The sequence below is a fragment of the Ceratotherium simum genome, chromosome 4 (assembly GCF_057802395.1).
Source record: "Ceratotherium simum simum isolate JZ-2026a chromosome 4, ASM5780239v1, whole genome shotgun sequence".
Classification (NCBI taxonomy): domain Eukaryota; kingdom Metazoa; phylum Chordata; class Mammalia; order Perissodactyla; family Rhinocerotidae; genus Ceratotherium; species Ceratotherium simum.
In genome coordinates, this window is record NC_141903.1 from 4,721,376 (window position 1) to 4,733,820 (window position 12,445).

The 12,445-nt window shown below is 39.6% G+C and overlaps 1 protein-coding gene across 3 annotated transcripts in view; it reads right to left on the reverse strand.

Annotated features, from left to right (window-relative positions):
- SIMC1 (SUMO interacting motifs containing 1) overlaps nt 1–12,445 on the reverse strand; it is an 84,159-nt gene that overhangs the window by 33,941 nt on the left and 37,773 nt on the right. For all 3 annotated transcript variants that reach the window (XM_087429387.1, XM_087429389.1, XM_087429388.1), the window contains exons 2-4: nt 7,920–9,389; nt 4,895–5,127; nt 4,056–4,125 (exon numbers count right to left, since the gene is read on the reverse strand). In XM_087429387.1, the coding sequence (XP_087285513.1) occupies nt 4,056–4,125; nt 4,895–5,127; nt 7,920–9,389 (1,773 nt within the window). The remainder of the gene's footprint in view (nt 1–4,055; nt 4,126–4,894; nt 5,128–7,919; nt 9,390–12,445) is intronic.

The following is a 12,445-nucleotide window of genomic DNA, read 5'->3' on the forward strand; positions in this document are numbered from 1 at the left end:
TGCATGGAGTATCTTTTCCCATCCTTTCCCTTTCAATCTACCTGTGTCTTTGGATCCAAAGTGAGTTTCTTGCAGACAGCATGTAGTTGCATTATGTGTTTTTATCCATTCTGCCGATCTCTCTCTTTTCATTGGAGAATTTAATCCATTTACATTTATTTTTTTTTTTAATAATTTTTATTTATTTATTTTTTTCCCCAAAGCCCCAGTAGATAGTTGTATGTCATAGCTGCACATCCTTCTAGTTGCTGTATGTGGGACGTGGCCTCAGCATGGCCAGAGAAGCAGTGCATCCGTGCGCGCCCGGGATACGAACCCGGGCTGCCAGCAGCGGAGCGCAAGCACTTAGCCGCTAAGCCACGGGGCCGGCCCCTCCATTTACATTTAAAGCAATTGCTGATAAGGAAGAACTTACTTCTGTCATCGTGCTATTTGTTTTCTACATGCCTTATAGCTTTTTTGTCCCTCATCTCCTGTATTATTGTCTTTAATTTTTTTGTAGTGAAATGTTTAATTTTTTTTTAAATTTTATTTATTTATTTTTACCCCAAAGCCCCAGTAGATAGTTGTATGTCATAACTGCACATCCTTCTAGTTGCTGTATGTGGGACACGGCCTCAGCATGGCCGGAGAAGCGGTGCGTCGGTGCGCGCCCGGGATCTGAACCCGGGCCCCCAACAGCAGAGCATGTGCACTTAACCGCTAAGCCACGGGGCCAGCCCAGTAGTGAAATGTTTAAATTCCTTTCTCATTTCCTTTTGTGTATAACCTATAGCTATTGTCTTGTGATTACCATGAGGATTACATTTAATATTCTAAAGTTATAATACTCTGATTTAATTTATACCAGCTTAACTTCAATAACATGCAAAAAGTCCGCTCCTTTACAGCTCTGTCCCCACCCTTTTTGGTTCTCGATGTCACAAAATTACATCTTCATACATTGTGTGCCCCCAAACAAACTAGTAATTCTTTTAAATGCATTAGTCTCTTAAATTATGTAGAAAACAAAATGTGGAGTTACAAAGTTACAATAATACTGGCTTTTAGACTAATAATTTTAAAAATGTATTAGTGACTTAAATCATATAGAAAACCAAATGTGAAATTAAACCATTGTCACAGTTAATAGTAGCTTTTATAATTGCCCATGTATTTACCTTTATTGACATCTTTATTTCTTCACATGGCTTCAAGTTACTGTTTAGTGTTTCATTTTACCCTGCAGGACTCCTGCCAGCATTTCTTGCTGGGCAGGGCTAGTGGTAATGAACTCCCTCAGCTTTTGTTTATCTGGGAATGTCTTTATTTCTCCCTAATTTTTGAAGGACAGTTTTACTAGATAAAGGAATCTTGGTTGAGTTTTATTCCTTAGCACTTTGAATATACTGGCCCACTGTCTTCTAGCCTCCAAAGTTTCTGATGAGAAATTTGCTGATAATCTTATTGAGGATCTTGTATGTGATGTGTCACTTCTCTTCTGCTGCTCTCCCTCACTTTTGAAGGACAGTTTTGCCAGATGTAGTATTCTTGCTTGACAGCTTTTTTCTTTCAGCACTTTGAATACATCATCCTTCTGACCTGCAAGGTTTTGCTGAGAATATGCTTATAATCTTATACAAGCTCCCTTGCATGTGATGGAGTCACTTTTTTCTCGCTGCTTTCAAGATTCTGTCTTTGAATTTTGACGGTTTGATTATAACATGGCTTGGTGTGGGCATCTTTGGGTTACCCTTGTTGTAGTTGAGTTTCTCGAATTTGTATGTCCATTTCTTTCCTCAGACTTCAGAAGTTTTTGGTCATTATTTCTTCACATAAGCTCTCTGTCCCTTTCTCTCTTCTCCTTCTGGGACTCCCATAATGCATATATGGTCCACTTAATGGTGTCCCATAGTCCTTTAGGCTCTCTTCAATTTCCTTCATTCTGTTTTCTTTTTGCTCCTGTCTCAATGATTTCAAATGATCTTTCTTCAAGTTCATTGATTTTTTTTCTTTTGCCCAATCAAGTCTGTTGAATCCCTCTAGTGAATTTTTCAATTCAGTTATTGTATTTTTCAGCTCCAGAATATGTTTGATTCTTTCCTATAGTTTTTTTCTTTTTTGTTTAATATTCTCCTTTTGTTCATGCATCATTTTCCTACTTCATTTAGTTGTCTATCTGTGTTCATTTTTAGTTCCTTGAGCATTTTTAAGATGGTTTAAAAAAATTCTTTGTCAGGAAATCGAGAGATCTGTGTCTCTTTAGGGTTAGTTTCTGGAGCTTTATTTTGTTCCTTTGATTGGGTCACATTTCCCTGTTTCTCTGTATGCCTTGTAGTCTTTTGAGATTCAAACATTTGGAAAAACAACCACTTTTCCCAGTCTTTATCCACTGAGTTCATGCAGGACAAAATCTTCACCAATAAGCCTGGCTAGAGATTCTGGGATGTCTCAGATCCTTTCTGGGGATGTGTCTTCTCTGGGCTTGTGGGTGAGCTTTTATCTGTTTTAATTTCCTGAGTGGCCTGCCCCTATTTCTTCTCAGGAGCCTGCAGTCTCTTGCTCCCCTGGCATCTGTCTGTGGAACTGCATATTCTCTGCAGCTCTAACATACCACAGTGCTTGCCTCTCTTTTCAGCAACTTCCAAACTATGCCACAATTCCTATCAGTGCTCTGAGTCAGGCAAGGCAGAAACTGTCCCTCAAGCAGCCCCCTATTAAGCCAGAACACAGGACTCAAAGTCCACTCTTTTGTTTCCATCCCAAGGGAGGAGCTTGGGTATGAGAAGTTTCCTCCCAGTTGCACCATGCTATGTTAGGTAGTGGGAGCAGCATGGGCACACAAAATACTGCAAACTTTCCTACTCCTTTCAATGGAGTCTGTCTTGGTTATGCATTAGCCTGGTTACTACAGCTTCTCAAATGGTCTCGAGTTTTCACAAAAGTATACTGGTCCATATATTGTTGTTAACTTGGTGTCTCCATGGGGGAACAAAGGCCTGGAGCTTCCTTGTCTACCACCTTGGTGATGTTTCCCAGATCATTCTTTCTTAAAGGCCTATGTTATTTTGCTCCAAGCTGGACTGATTGCTCTCTAGGTCTACTATTTTCTGTAATGTTAGGACTTCTCTTTACTAACCTCCTGGATTAGATCTAGTGTTCCCTGGATCTTGTGCCTCCCTGTTTTTTGATTATTCCCCCATTCTTTCGATACATACTTTCAAGTCACCTCCTAAGAAATGGCATTTTCAAGTTCCTACATGTTTGGAAATGTCTTCATTCTATCCTCACATTTGACTAACAGTTTGGCTGAGTATAGAATTCTAAATTGAAAAGAATTTGTTCCATCCAAGTCCTTTTGGGTCAGCAGACAGAAAGCTGGCAGTTAAGTTTAGGGATCCCTAAAGGTCAGAATGCAGAAGACTTTTTTTCTGGAGCACCAACTTTATACTAGCTGCCTTCATTTATGACAGATGGTTCATTCAATTTCTTGAGACAATGAATCCTCTGACTTTTCACCTGAAGGGTAGGTAACCTGGCAACTGAACTTTCTGTACAAGAATAGAGAGGTTGTCAGTTCCATCTACAAACTTTCAACAAATCTACAGCCCATATCTAATGCCAACCCTTTTATATATTATGTTTCTGAGTCCAAAATCTCTGTGTTCTAAAAGGCAGATTTCCTCTCTCCTTGGCTGCAACCCCTTCCACATGTATTCTAGCCTGTGGCTTTCTCTGCCTAGCTTCATCAGTTATCACTCTTAATTTCCTTTAGACTTTCTAATCTTCATTCAAATCTATTCGCCTTCCCCATATTTTCATTGCCATGGATTTATAGCCTTCTCTATTCACTCACTATCATTTTTAATGGGATCTCAAGTAGGAGAGGGATAAGCGAAAGTATTCAATCTTGAACTGGAAGACAGCATATATCATTTCCATAGGAATTGTTTTGGTGAGGGTGGGATTATAAGGAGGGAATAATGGCAAAGACTTTACTGTCAGATTTGCTGTCACTTTTGTTTCTAGTTAAAACTTCCTCTGCAAAAGATACACCCTCATAATTGTTATCTTACCTCTTCCTCCATGACATAAGTGAGCAGCTTCCAGTCCCACTCCACTGTCTTGGCATTAGCTGGATGTAGCCTGAAAGTTAAGTGACATCAATTAGAATTCTGGAGAGTTTAGTGGAATAAGGGAAGGGATCTGGAAGATGACAGAAGTGAGAAGCCTCCTCTTATCCTCAGTGCTCTTGCCCACTCTTTGATACAATACTATGTCATCTGAGGGAAATGGAACTTCATTGTTTTTTGCTACCCAGTATCCACTTCTCTTTGGGAGGCAGTAGTATCCTAATTTCCCTTGAAGAAATCAACTCTTTATTACTCTTAGCCCACTGGTTTACCTACTAGGATCCTGGGATGAAGCCTGTGAAGCATGTTGAGCCAATCATGATATTCTACCCCTCAGTTCACAGTAATTGGCTCAAAGATGGGCTCATGTCTTATGTTATGCCAATTAAAGCCTACAAGACTCAATTTCAGAACTCTTCTGTGGTTATAAAGGAACTGGACTCTTCCACTGAGACTGTCATAAAAGCTGGAGGCTGAGAAGACTACCATGTGGAGCCTGAAAACAGAAGCAAAGCAGAGCTGAAAAATGGATCCTGGTAACCAATTTTGAACTGAATTGAGTCACATCTCACTCCTAGGTTTCTAGTAACATTAGTCATTAAATTCTCTTTTAACAGCTGTTAAAACCAGTTTGGACTGGGTTTCCTGTCACTTGCAAGCCAAATAACACCAATACACTAAGTCACCCTCTCTAATGGTCAGCTGAAGAAAGCTCAGGCAAGAGAAAGCTGTGCCCTGAGTCCAGGTTCCCTAGAAGATTCACCAACATCTAAGGTTCATACTGTTGAATTTTCATGAGAAGCATGTAGGCCTCCTTTAGGACATCCACGGTCTCAGAGCCACTGAGCAGGATTTTCTGGATGATATGAGCCACAATTTCTCTGGGTGGATAATGCTGGGGTGACACAAAGTCCATCAAAAACTGCACAGTTCCCAGGGGAAAATTTTCTTCAATGGTGTTTGTTACCATTCTTAGTCTTCGATGAGGGATGGGTTCTAATTTTTGACCCTTGCTCTGTAGAGATAAAAAGAAATAAATGAGGATGGGTTTCTACAGACATAAAAATAAGAGGTTCTGGAACACGTTGAAGATAGCAACATTTTCCATGCATTTGAAATATTCATAATTTTTAAAAAAGAGACTGGAAAGCCTTATCTAAAAAACTTTTAATGACATGGAAAATGTTTATATTAAGTTAAAAAATGAGAATTCAAAGTTCTACATATAACATGATTTCATCTTTGTTAAAATATAGCATAGAAGGGAAGCACAAAAGAGTCAAGAGCTGGCCTAAGTTGATTCTGGACTGAGGGTGATAAGATCTTCAGGAGCAGTTATGATACTATATCAGATACTGAAATAAAGAGATGAAGAAAGATGTTTCAAATATGTTTTATTGTTAGGAGAAGAATCCCATTTTGTTGATTTTTTTTTTTTGAGTCAACAGTAAATATTAAGTTGCTTTCCCCCCAAATAAAGTATGTATATAAAGACTGGGAGAGAATATGTGAAAAGTAGTTTTCTATTATCTGGGTGGTGGAATTTGGATGGTTTTTCTCTTATATGCTCTTCCGTATTTTTCAGTTTTTCCACAATAGACATACATAACTTTTATAATCAGAAGAAAAACATGAAAAAGGTTTGTTTGATACAGGAATATAACAACAACAATTATAATAATAATTTTTGAACATTTATCCTCAATTCTCACAACAACCCTAAGAAATACATACTATTATTATTTCTATTTTATAGATAAGGAAACTGAGATTTAGAGAGTAAGCATTTGTCATACAACAAATGGCAGAAGCTAGTTTCATATATGGGTGGTATAACTCCAGAGCTACCCTCTAAACTTGCGCTCGCTATAAACAACAAAACCAACAATAAATATATTTTTGTTAAAAATCTCAATTATTAAAAAATTTATAAAAAGGCAACTAGGAAGGAAATACACCAAATTATTAGCAATAATAAATGTTGACTGATAGCACCATGGGTAATTATTTTTTATATTTTGTATTTTAAAATGTTTTATATTAAGCATTATTTTTAAAATCTGAGAACAAGTATTGATTTTAAAACACCAAACAAAGATCTGACAGCCTATGTATAATCATAAAACAGTGATGGTGGAATTGCCCTTCTAGAAAATCTTCTGGAGAAGAGAAGTCTAGTTAGCTTTCCTTATGTCTCAAATTACCCGAGGGTAACCCTTCATCTCTCTGATGAGAGACCAATACTGTAAATGGCATGTAATGAGCATTAAGGGTGAGGGAAGAGAAGAGGAGAACAAAAATCGTTGGTGACTGTTTTATGTGTGATGCACTTTATAATCTTGAACCTGTTTTATTCATTTCTTGCCTACAAATGGGGACCTCTACAAACAGATACAGTTTATAAATTGTTTTGATGCCTGTGTCCTTAAGGGGAACTAATATTTATAAGGACTTTTACAGGACCTGAAAGGTGGCTTTGTGCTTTATGCGTTTACCTGTAAGTCAAACCTCTCTATGATATGGGCATTATGACTTACTTTAGGGCTAAACAAAAAGAGACTCAGAGGAGTTAAGGCCAGTGCTGGTAAGTGGCAGTGTGAGGACTGGCTGAGAAGTTCTGGGGGAAAATGACCTAGTGAAGGAGTACTTATTAAAAGCCCAAAAGAAATCATAGGAGAGACAGAAAAGATTTACAGATGTATTCTAGATGGCTGAGTTTCTTTAAGAAGGTAAGAAAGAAAGATGAAGAAGAAAAATCCACTTTGTCTAGCCTAATTGCCACTTCATAATCCAAGCTATGTGTACACAGAAGCGGGTGTGGTCTCCCCCTCTGCATCTACAACAGCTTCTCTAGTCATGTGCCACCTACAAAGCACTACAGCCTTCACCAGGGAACCAGCTCTCTCCAGTCTCCCAAGTGCTCTTCATAATGGACAGATGTATCACCAACCTGAGGCAAACCCACAGGAAAAAAGAGAATTGAGCTAGTGGTTGGGGACAGTCATTCGGAAGGAGAAGACATACAACATATTAGAAGATATAACAATTAAAATGAGAGAAAAAAATTCACTCTCCAAGGCCAAATCAGTGTGAATGCCTGACGTGTGCTAAGCTGAATCACTGATTGCTCCAACAAGGAGAATGTACTTTTTGACTTCTTGAACTACTTCAAGCCAGTCTTTACGTTGGAATGTGGTTATGGATGCTGAGAAAATAGCTTCATATTGCGGGACTTAGCCACAATTTTTTTTTCTTACATATCTGGTTTAGTTTTCATAGATCAACGAAGACCAATGGGAAGTAGCATTCCTACTAAAACCTTAAAATTGAATCCCACCCCCCCACAAGTCAGAAAGCAATAATTTTGCAGGCACTGAAGTGTCAAGAGTATTACTATCTCTGCAATATGGGAGCTGTAATAAGGACACAAGGAAGGGAAAGGCATAGGAATTGAAGAGAAATATCTGATGAAGGCCTATGACGAGCCAGATACTCTAACAGGCACTTTACATATGTTCTCTCATTTAGTGATCCTACGAGATATGTTCTTATCTCCATTTTACAGATAGGAAAGCTAAGGTTCAGAAAGGTAAAGTGACATCTACAGTGCCAGTTTTTAAGTGTGGGGCTGAAACTTGAACCTGGATCTGACTCTACGCTGAATGGTTCCACAAGTGAGGGAAAGATAAAAATGTCAAACTTATACTGGGCCTGTCCTCTTGTGCATGGACCCCTTATAGCGTACTAACATTATCCTAAGCCTACACAAAGGATACCTAATCTCTAGGGGAAGATACATTAGCTCACCTCTCTCGTGTCTTTATCTGGTATGAGTGTCTGGAAGAAGAGGTGATGCACTGGAGGTCGTAAGAAGTACTTCAGTCTGTGCAGGCATGGTCTGTTGTATAAACCACCTTGTGGTGTTCGTGCTTGTACCTGGGCAGACCCGGGGTTGGCAGGCTCTGAGAATGGTATCTCTTTTCTGGCTGGAGTTTCTATGGCAGAGAGCCAAGAAACTTTCTCTAAGGAAATTTTAGACTGTGGAGATTGTGGGCTGGGAGAGCAGCTTGGAGAGGATGGAGTTGAGATATCCATGGGAGTGTCATGGTTCTGTACATCATTTTGGGGAGAGTCAAGCCTGTCTTGTGGTAACAGAGGCAAGTCTCCAAGTGAGTGTGGCATGTTTCCCAGCAAGCGTGGCATGTCTCCAGGTGAACGTAGCACATCTCCTGGTATGTATGGGACTTCTTTAGGTGAATGTGGCACACTTACTGGTGACTGTGGCACATCTCCTGGTGACTGTGGCACATGTCCTGGTGACTGTAGCACATCTGCTGGTGACTGTGGCATGTCTGCTGGTGACTGTGGCGCGTCTGCCAGTGACTGTGGCACGTCTCCTGGTGATTGTGGTGTATCTCCTGGTGGCTGTGGCATGTCTCCCAGTGACTGTGGCATATCTTGTAGGTGTGCCACATCTTGAGGTAGGCCCAGAGAGTCTTGAGGTGGGCTTGGTGAGTGTTGAGGACGCCATGATGAGTCTTGAGGTGGGTCTGGCATATTCTGCTGAGGGCATGGGACATTCTGAGGGCATGGCACATCTTGAGGAGGGCATGGCACTTCTTGAGGCAGGTGAGGCATAGCTTGTAACTGGCACTGCATGGTTTGTGATGGGCACGACAAGGCTCGTGGTGGGCATGAGGACGCTCGTGGTGGACATGGTGAGGCTCGCAGTGGGCATGGCAAGGCTCGCAGTGGACATGGCAAGGCTTGTGGTGGGCAAGGCACATCTTGCTGTGGGCATGGCAAGGGTGCCTTTTGATTGCTGCTGCTACCATTATTGCTTGTTGGGGAGATGGAGTGAACATCTGAAGATAGCTGTAGGCTTGCCAAGAAACTGAGGTCACCTTTGAAAGTGGTTGAGCTACAATTTGGCTCCACTGGATAAACAGAGTCCCCACTGATGGATGTAGGGGGTTGGGGACCTTCAAATGTGGTTTCTTCCAAAAGGTCCAAATCCACAAGATCGCTGTTAATGATTCTTCGTGCTGCAGGCCGAGAGCTTCTGTCCACCCGCCCTTCCATCACCTCTTTGCTGGAGAGGCTGGCACATGTTTGAAGACTGGTTGGCTCCTTCTGGGAGGGAGCAACTGGTTCTAGAGTCAAGTCAAGAGTGGCAATAGGTCTATTTTCTTCCTCAGTTCTTGTTAGGTCAATCACACAGAGTCCATTGCGATCCTTTGCCCTTGGTCTTGTTTCTCTAGTTAAGTCAATGAAGTCCTGTTGAAGGATTGTGAGAAGATAAGAGGTCAAGTAGGGAGTTTCAGCTTTATCTAAGAAGACTTAAATCTTAGCTTTTATGGAAAAGCATATTTTACCTTTGCACTTCACTGACAATTTACACTTCTTGTATAACATAAGCATTAGTTTATTTTCTTTGATCAAAATTTTGCTACTCTCAAAGATGTGAATTTCTATACCATCTTAAATCATTCAAATGCCACATGCACATAACTGAGGGCATAGTGGGAAATGTTTTCTGATCCAATGTGGACAGAGGAGTAGTAGGGAAGATTTCAACTTTCAGTCACAAAGTAAAAAGCAACCTTTGTTTAGAAAACCAAATACACAGGATAACCTGCACCAAATGCTAAAGAAGAAGGAAAGCTAATATAAGAGAATCTACCACGTGCTAAGAACATATTGAGTGCTTTCACATGTCTTTATTTTCACACTGACCCTATCACGTAGGCATTATCATCTCCGTTATACAGATGGGGAAACTGGAATTCAGAGGGGTTAGGTTGTTTACCTAAGGATTATACAGCTAAGTAGCAGAGACACACATTCATACCCAGATCTGTTTCCTTCTTTCCCTGTTAGGGCCTTCATTCAATATATAATCAACCTATTGTCAGATATGGAGGATAATACAATAAGGGTTATAAAACCGACAGTGTACATGTGAGCCCTGACTCTATTAATTACTGGAAAACCTCCTATCTTCACCCCCATTAGTCAGCAAAATGATCAGGCAGTTCATAAAGCGTGATGATGCCAGCCAGAGGTACTATAATCAACCTTTGTGCCGGGAGCCTCGGAACAATATGGCTGAACCTTTCAGGTGTCTCCTCACCTGGTTAGGTACCATTGCCACTGGTATGTTAGGTACCAATTGCTGGGCTAGCAATGCTATTGCTGCTACCACAGCTACCATGCTATTTCTCTTAATAGATAAGATGGTCACCATTGTCAATGACACCAAAACAGGGCAGAGGGTTCTGGGTGGGGCAAGTGAGAAGTTGGCATGCACCTCATCCTGGAATAGGGATTACTCAGTGAAACCTAAAGCCTCATTCCTATGAAGCAGCCACACAGTATCCCTGCCTTCGGTGGCTCTCTACTGCTAGCTGAACTCAACACAAATAGTTGTAAGGCCATAGAGGATCTGAACTTAACTCGTCTTCCATTGCCAACTGCTAAAATGCAATATTACCATGTCTCTCCCACTTAAAACTCACCATGTGAGCTACAGGGTAAAGGACAAATGCATTAGTAAGAGCCATAAAGTCCTTCATAATAAGGACTGCATTTAGCTCTCCCTGACTATTCTCCCCCCTCACAGGATCAAATCACACAGAACTACTACAGACCCCTACGTGTGCCATGCTTTCTCAGGTATTTTTATCTTTGTTTATGTTTGCTTATGTTCTTTGCTTTTGCCTGGAATGATTCTTATCCCTTTGATTGTTTGGAAGTTTCTTGTCTTTCAAGACTCAGCACAGATATCACTGTGTGTGAAATCCTTCCATATCACTTCTCATCCCGGATTAATCATTTCCTCCTTCATATCCCCACTCTTTATCCCAAAGAATTTAATGTTTTTTAATGATATTGAAAATGGGAATAATTTTTTGTCATTTTCCAATTATTCATTGCTACTATCTAGAAATATTATTGATTTATATGTATTATCCCTGTATCCTCTGACCTTGCTAAATTCACTTACTAGTTCAAGTAATTTTTTTGGTAGACTCCTTAGAGTTTTCCATATAAAAAATCATGTCGTCTGCAAATAAAGAAGTTTTACTTCTTCCTTTCCAAACTGTATGCCTTTTATTTCTTTTTCTTGCCTATCACAGTGGCTAAGGCCTTCAGTATAATTCTCAAAAGAAGTATCATCATTAAGAGTAAGGCTAGTTGTGGGGTTTTCAAAGACACCCTGTATCAGGTTGAGGAAGTTCCCTTCCTTTTCTAGTTTTCTGAGAGTTTTAAGTGGGAATCATTGTTAAATTTTGTCAAATGGCTTTTCTGCACCTGTTGAAATATATTATGAATTTTTTCCCTTTGTTCTATTAATATCAAAAATTATATTCATTGATTTTCTAATGTTAAATTAATCCTGGGAAAAACTCCACTTGGTTATGATGTTTTATTCTTTTTCTTTATTGTTGGGTTTAATATATCAATTTTTTTTTTAAGAATTTTTGCATATACATGAGATATTAGTTTGTAGTTTTCTATTCTTTAATTTCTTTTACTGGTTTTGCTATCAGAATAAAATTGGCCTTATAAAAATGACTTGGGAACTATTCCCACCCTCTCTATTTAGGTTGTGTTGGATTGGTACTATATCTTTCTTGAATGTTTGATAGAAATCACCAGTGAAACTATCTGGGCCTGAAATCTGCTTTGTAGGAAAGTTTTTAATTACAAATTCAATTCTTTTAGTAGACATAGGGCTATTAACATTCTCTTTTTTTTTTTTCCTGTGAGGAAGATCGGCCCTGAGCTAACATCTGCCAAACCTCCTCTTTTTGCTGAGGAAGACTGTCCCTGGGGTAGCATCTGTGCCCATCTTCCTGCTCTTTATGTGGGATGCCACCACAGCATGGCTTGCCAAGCGGTGCTTCGGTGCGCACGTACTTAACTGTTTGCGCCACCGGGCTGGCCCTCTATTAACATTTTCTATTTCTTCTTGTTTTATTTGTGACTTGTGGAATTTGTACAAATTGTCAAATTTATTAGCATAAAATTGTTCACAATAGTCCCTTATTATTTTTTAATTCTATATAGATTTATTCACAATTACTTTTTTTATTCCCAATATTGGTAAATTGTAGCCTCTGCATTTTTTGTCCCTGATCAGTCTAGCTAGAAGTTCATCAATTTTATTGATTCTTTTCAAAGAACCAGGTTTTTCATCTGTTTTCTATTTCATTTATTTATTTGTTATCCTTATTATTTCCTTCCTTCTACTTACTGCGGATTTAATTTGCCCCTCTTTTTCTATTTCTTAATGTGGAAGCTTACATAACTGATTTTCAAAATCTTTC